Source organism: Dama dama, chromosome 12 (assembly GCF_033118175.1).
Source record: "Dama dama isolate Ldn47 chromosome 12, ASM3311817v1, whole genome shotgun sequence".
Classification (NCBI taxonomy): Eukaryota; Metazoa; Chordata; class Mammalia; order Artiodactyla; family Cervidae; genus Dama; species Dama dama.
The window spans coordinates 44,298,158-44,315,094 of record NC_083692.1 but is presented as its reverse complement, the minus strand read 5'-3'; the positions used below and the strand labels follow the sequence as shown (position 1 = coordinate 44,315,094).

The 16,937-nt window shown below is 39.2% G+C and overlaps 1 protein-coding gene across 1 annotated transcript in view; it reads left to right on the top strand.

Moving 5' to 3' along the window:
* The first annotated feature begins 362 nt into the window (after positions 1 to 362).
* LEO1 (LEO1 homolog, Paf1/RNA polymerase II complex component) overlaps positions 363 to 16,937 on the top strand; it is a 34,260-nt gene continuing 17,685 nt past the window's right edge. The window contains exons 1-6 of the mRNA XM_061157168.1: positions 363 to 513; positions 8,652 to 9,413; positions 11,341 to 11,445; positions 14,021 to 14,115; positions 15,108 to 15,253; positions 16,003 to 16,087. Of these exons, the coding sequence (XP_061013151.1) occupies positions 456 to 513; positions 8,652 to 9,413; positions 11,341 to 11,445; positions 14,021 to 14,115; positions 15,108 to 15,253; positions 16,003 to 16,087 (1,251 nt within the window). The 5' untranslated portion in view covers positions 363 to 455. The remainder of the gene's footprint in view (positions 514 to 8,651; positions 9,414 to 11,340; positions 11,446 to 14,020; positions 14,116 to 15,107; positions 15,254 to 16,002; positions 16,088 to 16,937) is intronic.

Here is a 16,937-nt window from a genome sequence, read left to right as displayed (position 1 = left end):
TGTAGAACGAATTTTTAAAATTTCTGCCTTAATTACTATTAGAGTAAATATCAATAGATACAATCCACATAACAAAAGCATTTTTGATTCCGCAACAATTTGAGAACAGCTGATCCGCATAAAACAAAGGACTGCAGGCCTGACTCCAGGCAGGTTTAACAGGGTCACAGGCCCTTCCTGGGAGCCCCCAAATACCACCCGCTCCACTGACACTCAGACCTGATGTACCCAGCCGAGAATCCTCGCGAATAAGAACTGATATTGACGAAGGGCGGGGTTGCTGGACGTAAGAGCGTGGGCAAGTGTGGGTTCAAAGTGCAAGCGAAAACAAGCTTCCAGTAGAAAAGGAGACTTTTTAGCAAATCTTTGCGACACTGTCGCGTTTCGTTGGTTCCGTGCCGTAAACGCAGTCGGGGAGCCGCTCCCGGTCAAGACTGCGGCGGACGCGCGCTACCATGGCGGATATGGAAGACCTATTCGGGAGCGACGCCGACAGCGATCCTGAGCGTAAAGGTGGGGTCCGCAGGGCTTCGGTGGAGACGGGCGTGGCGGGCCTTCTCCGGCGGGAGCCCGACAGCGACCCGATTCCGGGTCTGCGAACGCTCTGGCGCCGCTGGCGGATGGCGCTTCCTCTCCGCCGGCCTCAGCGCCCCCTGCCCTCCCGGCGGTGCCAGCCTTTTCCCGAGGGAGGGGACGGAGGGACAGATGCAGAGTGTGTGCCTCGAGGTTCCTGGTGTGCATCTAGCAAGCCGAGCCTAGGAGCACGGGGAGCGAAGGGGGCGCGGGGCAGGAATGGAGGCCGGCGAGCCGGCGCAGCGAGAGGAGGAACCTTAGAGTCCTGCTCTGTCCTGCCTTGCACATGGACTGTTGTGAATGAATGGAAATGACGTGTTCAGGAACATGGGTATGGGCTGGACGAATTTGCAGAGGGGCTCTGATTGTCCTTTTGAATGAAACCAGAACGTGGCGTGATGGAAAGTTTAAAATGTCTGGGTGAGAAGGCTGGGAGGGTTACTGGGGTAGGGCTGCATACAGGTGTTACGCACTGGAGATAATGTGTCTTCCGAGAACCTGTGCAAAAACGCTAGAATTTCTTGAGTCGGTGGTATTAGATTGGGGAGCATATGAAGTCTGTGTTTGGAGAGAAGGGATGAAGGATTTGGTGATGAAATGGATTAGTAAATGTATGTTCATGATGCAGGGGAGCACCATATGGATTCTAGTGTGAGGGCTGTACCAGGATGGATGTCCTGAAGGTTCTGGTCAGGATAGGTCTGGAAGTATAGAGCCCTTATACTAACTCTTGTTCCACTTTCTTTGCTAATGTTTTCATTACCCTGTCTTCTGTATGTGTCCTTATCCCATTCACCCTTCAAGGCATCGGAGCCATGTGAACCCTCGCATCACTCACTCCCGTGAAGTTCATTCATTCATCATTTATAGATCCCCTATCATGTTATAGCTGCTTTGCTAAGTGTAGGGGTTACAATGATGCAAAGATATCACCCTCCCTCAGTTAACTTCATTGCTTAATACATAAATAATTGAATAGGTAGAAGCAATTGCGAGTGTTTGAAGGTCACCTGCAGAGGTGAGGGTCGGAAATGGCCGGCCGCGGGGACAGGGGCACTGGCAGCTGCAGCCCTGGGAGGCGTGTGTTGACCCAAGTCCTATTGGGGGGTCTCCAGTAGCCCTCACATAGAACCTGTAGACTCCAAGACTGAGTTGCCTCAGTTGTTAGTGTTAGTCGCTCAGTCGTATCCAGCTGTTTGTGACTCCATGAACTGTAGCCTGCCAGGCTCCTCTGTCCGTGGAATTCTCCAGGCAAGAATACTGGAGTGGGTTGCCATTCCCTTCTCCAGGGGATCATCCTGACCCAGGGATTGAACCCACATCACTTGCATTGCTACATTCTTAACCATCTGAGAGATGTTAGGCCAAACAACTAACAGGGAGGGAGCACAGCCCAACCCATCAGCAGACAATTGGATTAAAGATTTTCTGAGCAAAGCCCTGCACCAGAGAGCAAGACCCTATTTTCCCCACAGCCAGTCCCTCCCATCAGGAAACTTACACAGTCCTCTTATCCTCATCCATCAGAGGACAGACAGAAGCAAGAATTTAATAATCCCACAGCTTGCAGAAAGAAAACCAGGATCACAGAAATCTAACCAAAATGATCACATATGAAGCTATGAGCTATGCTATGCATGGCCACTTAGGATGGTCAGGTCATGGTGGAGAGATCTGACAAAACGTGTGTGGCCTGTGGGATCTTAGTTCTCCAACCAGGGATTGAACCTGGGCCATGGCGGTGAAAGTTCTGAGCCCTAACTACTAGACCGCCAAGGAATTCCCAAGATTGCCTTCTTTTTTATGGTTGAATAATATTCCATTGTATATATGCCATATTTTTAGTGGCATGGATAATATTTTGTTGTTTATATGCACCACATTTAGGTTGTTTCTATATCTTGATAATGCTGCAGTGAACATAGGTGGGCATATATTTTTTCAAATTAATGTTTTTGTGTCCTTTGGATAAATACCCAGAATTGGTCTAGCTGGATCATATAGTAGTTCTGTTTCTGAAACATTTCCATACTGTTTTCCATAGTGACTGCACCTGTTTACAGTCCGACCATTAGTGTACAAATGTTTCCTTTTCTCCACGTTCTCTCCAACACTTGTTATTTTTTATCTTTTTGATAATAGTCATTCCGACTGTGGTTTTGATTTTCATTTCTCTTTCGATTAGTGATGTTGAGCATCTTATCATGTACCTATTGGTATGTCTTTTTTGGAAAAATGTCTATTCAGGCCTTCTGTCCATTTATATATATATATATATATATAAAATATGAGCTCTTTTATTTTTTAATATGAGCTCTTTATATGTTTTTGGTATTAATCCTTTTTCAGATATATGATTTGTGAATATTTTATCCTATTCAATAGATTACCTTTTCATTTTGTTGATGGTTTCCTTTGCTGTGTAGAAGTGTTTTAGCTTGATATGTCACACTTGTTTATTTTTGCTTTAGTTGTCATTGCTTTTGGTGTCAAATCCAAAAAATGATAACCAAGGCCAATGTCAAGGAGCTTACTGCATATGTTTTCTTCTAGGAGTTTTATGGTTTCAGGTCTGAAATTTAAGTCTAATCCATTTAGAGTTAAATTTTGTGTATGGTGTAATAAGACAGTGACTCAGTTTCATTCTTTTACATATTGCTATCCAGCTTTCTCAACACCATTTATTGTTCTTTCCTCATTGTGTATTCTTGGCATGCTCCTTTGTTGTAAACTAATTGACCATGTATGTGTGGCTTTATTTCTGAGTTTTTTATTCTGTTGCATTGATTTATGTGTCTGTAATACAGTTTGAAATCAAGGGCATGATGCCTCCAGCTTTATTCTTTTTTTTCTCAGGATTGCTTTGGCTGTATGGGTTTGTGTGTATGTGTGGTTTCACACACATTTTAGAGTTCTTTGTTCTATTTCTATAAAAAATGCCACTAGAATTTTGATAGGGATTGTGTTCAAAATGTAGATTACTTTGGTTAGTGTGGATATTTTAACAATATTGATTCTTCCAATCCATGAGCGATCTTTCCATTTATTTGTGTCCTCAGTTTCTTTCATCAGTGTATTACAGTTTTCACTGTACAGGTCTTTCACCTTTTTTGGTTAAATTTATTCCTAAGTATTTTATTCTTTTTGTTGCAGTTATAAGTGGGATTATTTTCTTAGCTTATTATTTATGTATAGAAACACAACTGTATATTGATTTTATATTCTGCAACTTTAATAAATTTATTTATTAGTCCTAACAGTTTTCTGGTGGAGTCTGTAGGATTTTCTATATATAATATGTCATCTGCAAATAGTGACAGTTTTAGTTCTTTTCAGTTTGGTTGCTGAATATGCCATTTTTATGTGAACAATTCAGTGGTATTCAGTACATTTAAAATGTCCTGCAGCCACCACCTCTGTCTAGTTCTAAAACATTTTCATCACCTCAAAATAAAACACCACACCCATTGAGCAGTTACTTACCATTTGCTCCTTTCACTAGCCCCCACCAACCACCAATCTGCTTTTTACATCTATGGATTTTCTGTGTTCTGGACATTTCATATAAATGGAATCATACAACATGTGGCTTTTTGTGTCTGATTTCTATCTCTTACCATTGTGTTTTTGAAATTTATCCATATTGTATGTATCAATACTTCATTTCTTTTTAATGATTGAATAGTATTCACTCTATGTATATATCCCAGTTTGTTTATCTATTTAGCCACTGGTGAACATTGGGTTGTTTCCATCTTTGGCTATTTAAATAGTGATGCTGTGAACATTTGTTTACAAGTATTTGTGTAAGTGCCTGTTTTCAGTTCTCTTGGGGTGGAATTGTATATATATGTGTAATATATATGTATAGGGCTGGAACTGCTGAGTCATATGATTCTTTGTTTTACTTTTTGACGAGCAACCAAACCATTTTTGGACCAGCAAACCATTTTTGTAACCATTTTACATTAGCACCAGCAATGTTTGAGGGTTCTATTTCTTCACATCTTTGCCAATACCTATTTTACCTTTTTTTTACCCCTTTTTAAAATATAGCCATCACTGTTGGTGTCAAGTGATATTTCATTGTGGTTTTGATTTGCATTTCCTAATGGCCAGTGATGTTGAGCATCTTTTCATGTGCTTGTTTCATGTTTGTGTAACTGTGGAGAAATGTATATTCAAGTCCAGTGTCCATTTTTAAAATGGGTTGTTTGTTTGTTTGTTGTTGTTGTTGTTGTAAACATTCTTTATATATTCCAGATTGTTGTTGTTCAGTCATTCAGTCATGTCTGACTCTTTGCGACCCCATGGACTGCAGGACGCCAGGCTTCCCTGTCCTTCACCATCTCCCGGAGCTTGCTCAAACTCATGTCCATTGAGTCAGTGATGCCATCCAACCATTTCATCCTCTGTCGTCCCCTTCTTCTGTCGTCTGTCTTTCCCAGCCTTAGGGTCTTTTCTAATGATTCGGCTCTGCTTATCAGGTGGCCAAAGTATTGGAGCTTCAGCTTCAGCATCAGTCCTTCCAATGAACATTCAGGATTGATTTCCTTTAGGATGGACTGGTTTGATCTTGCAGTCCAAGGGACTCTCGAGGCTTTTCCAACACCACAGTTCAAAAGCATCAGTTCTTCAGTGCTCAGCTTTCTTATGGTTCAGTTTTCACATCCGTACATGACTACTGGAAAAATCATAGCTTTGACTAGATGGACCTTTGTCAGCAAAGTATTGTCTCTGCTTTTTAATAAGCTGTCTAGATTTGTCATAGCCTTTCTTCCAAGGAGCAAGTGTCTTTTCAGTCCATGGCTGCAGTCACCATCTGTAGTGATTTTGGAGCCTAAGAAAATAAAGTCTGTCACTTTTTCCATTACATATGTGTCAGACATATGGTTTGCAGATGCTTTCTCCCATTTGCTAGGTTGTTTTTTTACTTTCTTGATAATATTCTTTCTTGCACAAAAGTTTTTCATTTTGAGGAAGTCCACTTTATCTTTTGTTGTTTATAATTCCTTCATTTTTGAAGAATAGTTTTGCTGAATATAGAGTTCTTGATTGACTGTTTCAGCACTTGGAATATTTCATCCCATTGTCTCCTGGTTTTTATGGTTTCTGATGAGAAATCAGCTGTTATCCTTATCAATGATCTCTTTGTATGGGATGAGTTGTTTCTTTTTTGCTGCTTTTAGGATTTTTCTTTGTCTTAGGCAGTTTGATAACGATGCTCTTGGGTGCTCTCTCTTTAACTTTATCCTTCTTGGTATTTGTTAAACAGCCTTGATGTGTGTGCTCATGTCTTTCATCAGATTTGGGAAGTTTTTGGCTGTTATGTCTTCAAATGTATTTTCTGTCCCTTTTTCTTTTTCCTCTTCTTCTGGAACCCACATTATGTATAGACTGGTATACTTGCTGTTTTCTTACAAGTATTTTAGACTCTTAATTTTCTGCATTCTTTTCTTGTTTTGTTCACCAGACTGGATAATCTCAGTTATGTATCTTAAAAGTTTCTTGATTCTTTCTTCTTCTCACTCACATCTGCTGTTTATCTCTTTAATGAATTTTTCATTTCAGTTATTATACTTTTCAACTCCAGATTTTCTGTTCAGTTTTTTGAAAAATAATATCTGTCTTTTTATTGATATTCTGTATTTGATAAGATATCATTTTCATTGTCTGGGCTTCTTTAGGGACAAATTGTAACCTTTCTTTCACATGTATGGGCCATACTTCATTGTTTCTTTGCAGGCATTATAAGTTTTTGTTGATAATTGGACATTTTGAAATTATACTGCAGTAACTCAGAACGGCACACTCCCTTCCCCACCCCCACCCCCAGGATTTATTGTTGCTATTTGTTGTTGTAATTATTGTTGACTCTTTTGAAATAATTTTGTAAAGTCTGCAATTTTTGTTGTATGTGACCACTAAAGTTTCTGCTCCATTAGTTTAGTGGTCAGCTAGTGATTGGACAGAGGTTTCCTTATATGCAGAAAAAGAAACAACAGCAATCGCAGGAAAACTTCCAGACTTCACAGGTTGTCTCTCTGTGTGTGTTAAGGTGTGCTTTCAACACTCCACCAAGTAGTTTTCATCCTGTCTTTGCTTTCATTTCTTGCTTTCATGGAGCCTGGAGGTCAACCAGAAGTGAGGTCTTAGGGCCCTCTTGGTTCTTTCTTGAGCATGTGCACAGCCCTGGGGAAGTGCATGGCTTTCCAGATTGCTAAGAATATATGGGAGGGTTTTGTTTGGTTGGTTGGTTCATTTATTATGGGAGGTTTTTTTCTCTCTACAACAAACGTTTGATTTTGTATTAGGATATAGCTCATTAACAATGTTGTGTTTGTTTCAGGAGAACAGTGAAGGGACTCAGCCATACATATACATGTATCCATTCTCCCCCAAACCCCTTTCTCATCCAGGCTGCCAAATAAAGTTCAGCAGAGTTCCATGTGCTATACAATAGGTCTTTGTTGGTTATCCATTTTGAATATTGCAGCATGTACATGATCTTCCCAAAGTCCCCAACTATCTCTTCCCCCCGCAACTATAAGACTTAGAAAAGTCTATGAGTCTCTTTCTGTTTTGTGAGCAAGCGCATTTGTATCATTCCTTTTTAGATTCTACACATAAGGAATGTTATACCATGTTCTCTGTCTGACTTGTTTCACTCAGTATGACACTCTCTAGGTCCATCCATATTGCTGCAAATGGCCTTATTTCATTATTTTTTAATGGCCAAGTAATATTCCGTTGTATATATATGTACCACGTCTTAATCCATTCCTCTGTTGATGGACATTTAGGTTGCTTCCTTGTCTTGACTATTGTAAACAGTGCTGCAATGAGCACTGGGGTGCATGTATCATATGCCCAGGAGTGGGATTGCAGGGTCATATGGTAGCTCTATTTTTAGTTTTATAAGGAACCTCCATACTGTTCTCCATAGTGGCTGTACCAATTTACATTCCCACCAACAGTGTTGGAGGCTTCCCTTCTCTCCACACCCTCTCCAGCATTTGTTGTTTGCGGATTTTTTGATGATAACCATTCTGACCTGTGTGAGGTGATATCTCATTGTAGTTTTGATTTACATTTCTCTAATAATTAGCGAGGTTGCACATCTTTTCATGTGCTTGCTGGCCATCTGTATGTCCTCTTTGGAGAAACATCTGTTTGGGTCTTCTGTCCATTTTTCGAGTGGGTTATTTGTTTTGATGCTGTTAAGTGTCATAAGCTGTTTATAAATTTTGGAGACTAATCCCTTATTGGTCATATCATTTGTAAATGTTTTCTCCCAATCTATGGGTTGTCTTTTCATTTTGCTTATTGCTTCCTTTGCTGTACAAAAGCTTTTGAGTTTAAATAGGTCCCATTGTTTATTTTTGTTTTTATTTCCATTATTCTAGGAGATAGATTGAAAGAGATCTTGCTGTGATTTATGTGAGAGAGTGTGCTGCCTGTGTTTTCCTCTAGAAGTTTTATCATACTTTTAAAGTCCTTACTCCTCATATTATGTCCTTCCTCAGCCTTTTCAACCAAGCTTTTTAGTTAGTCTGTTGTTTGCCCTGTTACTCATTTTCTAAAGCAGACACAACTAATACATCTACCTGTAAATGTTTTGAGTAGTTCCAAGTTAGGTGAGATAAAGTCAAGTCCTTTGAGCCAGTCCCTTCAGTGATCCACCAGACAGATCAGAACTAACAACCATGATTCTTTGCAAATGAGGTGCCGTCTGCTCCTCCGTTAGTGGCACATGTGCCAGAAATTCAGGGTATTATCTTCAAGGCACTGTTGACCATGGGTTGGGTTGGGAGCAGTGGGTGGTGGGGTAGGGACCAGAGTATGTTAGAAGTTCCCCAAATTCTGTTTTTTTTACTGAGATTTGGCTTTTTTTTTTTTTTTTTGGTCTCCTTAAACATTCCCCTAGTTGTTGCAACGTTTAGTTTCCAGAGTCTGAGAAGATAGATTCTAACAGCTTTTAAGAAGTTTTTTCCTTGCTTTTATGTTGGATGGACTTTTAGTGTTCCTTATTCTGCTTTTTTTTGCTTACCTCACCCTGTGTTTATATGATCCCATAGATTCTGACTCTGGATCGGGCTCGGATTCTGATCAAGAGAATGTTGCTTCTGGCAGTAATGCCTCTGGAAGTGAAAGCGATCAAGATGAAAGAGATGATGCAGGAAAACCAAGTAATAAGGAACTGTTTGGAGATGACAGTGAGGATGAGGGAGCCTCTCATCATAGTGGGAGTGATAATCACTCTGAAGGATCAGACAATAGATCAGAAGCTTCTGAGCATTCTGACCATGAAGACAACGATCCCTCAGATGTAGATCAACACAGTGGATCAGAAACCCGAAATGACAATGATGATGAGGATGAGGGTCATAGATCAGATGGAGGGAGTCATCACTCGGAAGCAGAAGGTTCTGAAAAAGCACACTCAGATGATGAAAAATGGGGCAGGGAAGATAAAAGCGATCAGTCAGATGATGAAAAGATACAAAATTCTGATGATGAGGAGAGGGCACAAGGGTCTGATGAAGATAAACTGCAGAATTCTGATGATGATGAAAAAATGCAGAACACAGATGATGAGGAGAGGCCCCAGCTTTCAGAGGATGAGCGACAACAGCTGTCTGAGGAGGAGAAGGCTAATTCTGATGATGAACGGCCAGCAGCTTCTGATAATGATGATGAGAAACAGAACTCAGATGATGAAGAGCGGCCACAGATATCTGATGAAGAGAAAATGCAAAATTCTGATGATGAAAGGCCACAGCCCTCGGATGAAGAACACAGGCATTCAGATGATGAAGAGGAACAGGACCATAAATCAGGTAATACACTTATGAGAACCAAAGTGGTTTAGTAGAAGCATTGAGGTACAGTGGTGGCTCATTGATTCTTTTTACAGTCCCATTACTTTAGTACTCTGGTTTTTCTCTTCTGTTCCTCTATTTCAACCTTTTCTAACTCTATACATTTTACTTGTAAACATTTTCCTAATTCGTGTATTATTTCTGTCTTTCCCCCTTCCATTTTATTGATGATAGATCAGGAAGAAATAAATTTAAAGAGGGAAGTCAGAGCAAAGTGTATAGTGCTATAGTAGCTAGATACCGAACAGAGTCAGTTCCGTTTCTGTGGGTAACCAGAAGAGCATGCCCCAGATGAGAATAGATGTGCCTGGGGGGAAAAACCCCCGTGCCATTGAAATGCCCAGTTTCCAGTTCAGTTTATTAGAGATCCAAAATTTCATCCTCCAGAGGTAATCAGGCTCCAAGGAGTTTATTCAGACTAACCACAGGAAGTTATAAAAATTGAATTGCAAAATTGTTTCAAGAGCATCAGTTATTTTTCTATCCTTGTATCCTTTGAGGGGAAATCTGCATTGGATACCAAATTGTAACAGTCAGGAGGTTGCCTGAGGAGCATAATATCCAGAAAATGACAACACAGGCTGGATGATCTCAGTGAGTTATGATAGCCTGACACATGCAGCCTCATCCTGGGGAGATGTGCTTGGATCAGAACATTTATTTCCTGAAGACCGCAGGAAAACATAGAGCAGAACTTTGGCTTTTGGATCCCTTTTCATAATAACTACTTACACTGTTTTCTTGAAGTTAGCACGTTCTTCATATAGAATATTAAAACAGTTAACCATCTGATTTCTTTGTGTTATATAAAAGTCACTTTGATTAAGTTGGAAGTCTTCCTGTAGTAATATCTGGGTTGCTTCATTTTTATAAGTAATTGATTATAATTATATATTGATTCTGTCTTCTTAGAGAGCTGCAGTATGGGGAGTGGGAGGTCTTTTCCCCTGGAATACATACCTCAGGATAGCTTTCAAGACCACATTTTAACATTATTTAGGAGAGGAGGTCAAGCAGTTTCCAGAGATGGATATAGGTCTATATAGACTATAGGACTGCAGTAATTATTCAATAACTAATTCTGGGTAGAGTTATTTGTACTGGGAATACCCAGAATCATTAAGGCTTATGCACTACTTCCCAAATACTAGCAGACTAACATAAAACTAAGAGTAGGAGTCTTGTCACTGGTCATCCTGCTTAACTAGTTCTACAGTGGTTGGGTTTTGAAGTTTAAAATTACGTGAACAGTTGTACCATCCAGAAATAATATATTTGTGTCTTCCATTACAGTATATTTACTTCTCTTTTGTCTTCTGTATTGAATGATATATAAATTTAAAGTTTCAGAACTGCTTTTCTCATTCTCCCAAGTTTTTCTGCTTACAAAAACCAATGTTCCTTTTTTAAATTTTATTTCAAAATTAACCATAGTAAGTTGATTTTTGTGTGTGTATGTGGAGTTCTCTTAACATTAATGCATGTATAGATTTTTGTAACCATCACCACAGTCATGATACAGAATGGTTCTGTCAGCCCTAAAAAACTCCCTCATACTGTCCCTTTTGTAGTCATACACTGCCCCACCTGGGACCCCTAACAGCTCCTGCTCTTCTGTCACTGTAGTTTTGTCTTTTTGAGAATGTCATCTTATAAATGAAATCAGACAGTAGTGGCGCCTTTTTTCTTTCACTTACTGTAATGCATTTGAGAGTCATCCAAATTATTACTTGTATCAGTAGTTCATTCTTAGTTATTACTGAGTAGTTTTCCATTGTGTGGGTGGTCCATAGTTTGTTTCTCTCCAGTGTTGCTTTTCAAACACACAAAATCAAAGTGATGGTATGACTGCGATTATGCAGAACTTCTGATTCCACTCTTACAGAATCTGCAAGAGGCAGTGATAGTGAGGACGAAGTTTTACGAATGAAACGCAAGAACGCAATTGCATCCGATTCAGAAGCCGAGAGTGACACTGAGGTACCAAAAGGTACTCTACTTACTTCTTTTATATATCTATATTTCCATTCCTCTCTCTGCACTTAACTATAGTACATTCCCAATCCTGGGCATTTACCCCAGACTGCAGGACTCACAGAAGAGAGTGTGCATACATTTAGTGTACCCAGGGAAGTTGTACAGATGAGAGAAACTGCTCACACTTAAGGAGTTGAAGAACCTGCTTCACTTGTAGTCTGAGTGAGCCTGCTGTTAGGGTCCCGAGGCTCTGTTGAGGAGGAAGTGGCGTTGCCTGTTCTTCGGGTTGAATAGTGACAGTTCTCGGACAGCTTGTTAGCTTGTTCTTAGGTTCTCAATAGGTTAATAGTAGATGAAGAAGCTGATTCTTCAAGCTATTTTAGGTGAAGAGTTCATAAAAACCCAGTGATAGGTAAGGTAGGTTTTTTGTAAGGCAGCAAGATCTACCTGGACTTCCCTGGTAGCTCAGCTGATAGAGAATCTGCCTGCATTGCGGGAGACCTGGGTTTGATCCCTGAGTTGGGAAGATCCCTTGGAGAAGGGAATGGCTACCCACTCCAGTAAAATAGCCTGGAGAATTCCATGGACAGAAGAGCCTGGTGGCCACAGTCCATGGCATTAAAGAGTCAGACATGACTGAGTGACTTTGAGGGGGTTCTCTGAAGCTCAAATGGTAAAGAATCTGCCTGTGATGCAGGAGACCAGGGTTCGATCCCTGGATTGGGAAGTTCCTCTGGAGAAGGGAATGGCAATCCACTCCAGTATTCTTGCCTGGAGAATTCCATGGACAGAGAAGCCTGGAGGGCTACAGTCCTGGGTCGCAAAGAGTCAGACACGACTGAGTGACTAAGACACACACTCAAGATCTACCTGTTTATATCTATGTATGACTGCATTTCAAATGGCAAATTACTATACAATGAAGATGTTAGTATAAAAGTTACAGTAAACATAATTTTGATAATTTGCACAGCCATTATTGTGCTATATGATAATTAGGCATTAATGTTAAATAGCTTATATAAAATAAATAAATAGCTTATATAAATTATCACAAGTAACAGTATAACTAAAGCAAACATTTAGCAGGTCAGCTAGAGAGAAAAGGAGACAGCTGGACAGAATAACAAGCTCTGGGATTTACTTAAAGATCTTTGGGTCTATAACTCCTAGTTATGTACATGGACTTTGGAATCAGATAACTCAAGTTAGAATCTTAGTGGTTCTACTTTCCAACTGTATGATTTTGGTCAAATTAATTACTTAACGAAATTTCACTTTCTGATTTGTAAGAGCGAGATGATGCTAATCCCCTTATAGTGTTGTTGTGAGAATCAGATTTATTAATTACTTTGTTCACATTTATTGAGAATCTGCTTTGTACTAGTACTATTTTGTGCACTTGGAATGTGGCAGTAATCAAACACATCTCCCTGTAGAACTCGCATTCTGTTGGGGTCAGGGTAGGGTAGAGAGACTAATGATAACACAGTAAGTAAATGAAACATATAGCATGTTAGATGGTGATAAAACCTAAGAAGAAAATAATCAGGTGAGCATATGAGCATAGTCTGGAACCAAACCTGAGTTATCTCCAAGGTATTCCTGTATTCCATGGTCTGGATGTATCAGTTTATCCATTTACGAACTGAAAGACGTCTTGGTTGCTTCTAAATTTCAGCAATTATGAGTAAAGCCGCTATAGACATTTGTGTGCAGGTTTTTGTGTGGATATAAGTGTGTAGATCCTTTGGGTAAATACCAAGGAGCAGCAATTTCTGGGGCATCTGCTAAGAATATGTTTAGTTTGGTAAGAAACTGCCAGACTGTCTTCCAAAGTGGGTGTGCTATTTTGCATTCCTACCTGAATCAGTGAATGAGAGTTCCTGTTACTGCACATTTTTGCCAGCATTTGATGTTGTCAGGGTTCTGAATTTTGGCCATTTTAATAGGTTTCCTTCTCTTTTTCAATGATCTGTCCTTTACCTCGTCTTAGTGACTCACTCTTATGATTTTACCCTAGACCATGTCATTACCAAAATTGTAACTCTTCTATAATCTCACTTTCAAGCAGTCTACCTTTTGACCACCCTCCTATCTTCCTGGCATCTCCTTTACTACCCCACTTTGGTTTGTTACAGATTATTGTTGATGATGTTGTTTTGCCTGTACCTGGGTGAAGTTCTTCCTGAGAGGAGGGGAGCCTGGGTAGACATGACCTGTAATTTTAAAATTTGGAAGGATGACGTGGAGAATAGGCCTGTGTGGTGTGCTTAAGCCCCAAATTTGAGTATCTGGACTGTAGGAGGATATTTGGGCTCCTGAGGAATAAAGGAAAGTGGAAAAACAAGGATGCAGTAAGTAAAGGAGAAGAGGAGTGCCTCCTGTGCACTTTGCCCTTCACTGGCTTTGCCTTCTTCCCTTTGCACAGACACTCTATTTAGATCTGTGAGTGAGAGGCTCAGAGTTGTGTTTGGGTGGTTTCCAGGTGCTGGGTCTAGAAACTTTAGGGATATGTTGAAGTGATAGCTTTGAAGAATCATTGTTACAGGTATTAAATACTGTGCCTTTTTTCTCTTGCATTGAAGATAATAGTGGAACCATGGATCTCTTCGGAGGTGCAGATGATATATCTTCAGGGAGTGATGGGGAAGATAAACCACCCACTCCAGGACAGCCTGTTGTAAGTAAAATTACCAATGAGAACTGGAAGAGAGAACTAAGTGTCTCTTTTATGCCAGGAAGAGGAAGTCAGTAACTGAATTGCAGCATGGAAATACAGTGAACGTGTGACTTCCTCATTTATGTAGAGAACTTCTGCTTATAAGAGGATTAGAAAAAACTGTCTTGAAACGTCATTCCGTGGAATACTACTCAGCAATAAAAAGGATTTATATATGCAGCAACTTGGATGAAGTTTACTGATATATGAAATTTACTGATATATGGAGCAACTTGGATGAAGTTCCAGGGAATTATGCTGAGTGAGAAACAGCCAGTCCCAAAAGGTTAAGACTGTATAAATCCACTCCTCTAACCATTCTTAAAATGACAGAATTATAGAAATGGAGACAAGATTAATGGAGATTATAGCAGCAGGATGAGGGCAAGAGGGAAGTGGATGCTGGCCGTAAAAGGGCAGCGTGAATCCTTGTGGTGATGGGAATGTCCTTTATCTGCCTGGGTCAGGTCAGTCTCCTGGTTGTAATATTGCACTGTAGTTTTTGCAAGATGTTGTCACTGGGGGAAAGAAGATAGAAAGAACTGCCCGGTGTGAGGTGGGCCCACACCTTAAGAGACTAGACTGCATGGACCTGTGAATTGAATAACATTTATTTGAATGTTTTTCTTGTTCATGTCAGCAAGTGTGTTTGTTGATAATTTTCTCTAATTTTAATTGATAAAGTGATTTCATATTCAAGTGTCTGTTAATTTCACATTTCTGTTGGTGAGTATGTGGAAGATAGATTTATCATAAAAGAGATGTTTTCTTACTCTGATGCTTCTAAACCAATCTTGTTTATCCGTGAGGGTTTTGGGGGGTGGGTTGGTAGGGATGGATAATAACCCTGAAGTCATGTCTCATTTTACTTCTTATCTGCCTAAACGTGGAAATGGAGCTGGACCATCTCTAAAGTCCCATCAAGCTCTAAAATTCTGTGACTCTTTTACTAGGATGAAAATGGATTGCCTCAAGATCAGCAGGAGGAGGAGCCAATTCCTGAGACCAGAATAGAAGTAGAAATACCCAAAGTAAACACTGATTTAGGAAATGACTTATATTTTGTTAAGCTGCCCAACTTTCTCAGTGTAGAACCCAGGTAAGGGGATCAGTTGATAGTTTTTTAATGTTGGATAGGAATAGAATGTTGATATTTTTCTTACTTTGTATGAATTGACTAGTCACAAAACGGAAAACTCGGGTTATGTATCTCTGAAAAAATAAAAACTGAATATATCCTGTGATAGAAAAAGTATGGACTATTGGTAAAGGAGATTTATAATGCTTGTAATTGTTTTTAGCAGTCTGTTACTTTCTTATGAATTAACAGATATCACTAGTCTTGGGTGTTTCTGACTAATGAAGCCCTGAAAAAACTGAAATTGAGAGTAGTGAAGTTTGCTAGAAAAACTGCAGATGTCCTCTATAGCAGCCATTGTGGATCTAGAAAAACTAATGGTTTGGACTGTTAAACAGCATTGATGGATATTATTCACTAAGTGACATGCAAGCTCTTTGTGCTATTTAAAAATTTTTTCCTAAGCAAAATGTGGAAAGCTAGGGTATACATGGCCTACTTGTTCAGAGACTTAAATAAGAATTAAGAGTACTTGAATATTTAGCCTTGCTTGCTCTTTATTTCAAGCAATATGTATTGTTTTTTCAGGCAATATGTATTAATACCAAATTTCAAGAAGGTGCAGTAATTTGAATACATCCTTATAGTTGAACATGAAGATATTTGACTATTATGATTTTTAGTTACTATGATTTTTTAAAGTTGCTTTATATAGCAGGAATATTTCTTACAAAATATGATTAATAGTTTATTTTAAAAACAATTTGTAGACCATTTGATCCTCAGTATTATGAAGATGAATTTGAAGATGAAGAAATGCTGGATGAAGAAGGTCGAACCAGGTTAAAATTAAAGGTACCATTCTGTGCTTTACCCCTTTCTTTTTTTCTTTTATAAAGTAAAACCTGGGGATACTAACTTGAGACTTAAGTTTTTGAAAATGATCTTCTCTGTTTCCTGTGTCATCAAAAAATGAATTGTCTACCTTTTCGGAATATATTTTAGAAAGAAAATAGCATAGATTTTTCTCTGTAAAGGCGTCACTTTTTTATCACTTTTCTTTTTTTTGCTATATTACATCTTTTGGTGCTTTAAAAAAATTATTAGCTACTTTCTTCAGAATAAGTTGTATTGTGGTTTGTGTTTAAAACAGCTCCCTCCATATTTGTTGTGGGTTAAGTTCTAGCAACTTCCTGCAAGGGGAAATCATCTTCAGGCTCTTTGATCTATGGATGAACAAATCATATACAAAAGAAGAATTTATTACTGGTACCTAACACTTCACCACATGGCTGTCTTTGTATTTTTCTAATTGTTCTTGTTCACTATTAGGAGAGATTTTTATTGTGCTAAATTCCTGTTAATGCTTCTCTTTGAGACCTTATACTGTCTGGTTACTCTGTTCAAGGAAGGCCTCTAATCTTCCTTTAATCAAGGAGGATGTAGGTTTAAGTAGATGGTTTAGAGCTGAGTTGTAGCACAGTATCAAGAAACTGTTGAACTCATGATACCGAAACTGGTGCTATGCATTTTAAATTCTTAAATCTGAAGATTTCCTGTAAATACTTTCTTTTTTTTCCAGTAGCTATTGTACATGGTATTAAAATATTAAGAAGTGAGAGTCCGGCCTTCTTAGAATTCAGGGGCTGAACTTTTAGAATAATTCCATCTTTTCAAGTTTAATGGATCCATAAGTACCTAAAGA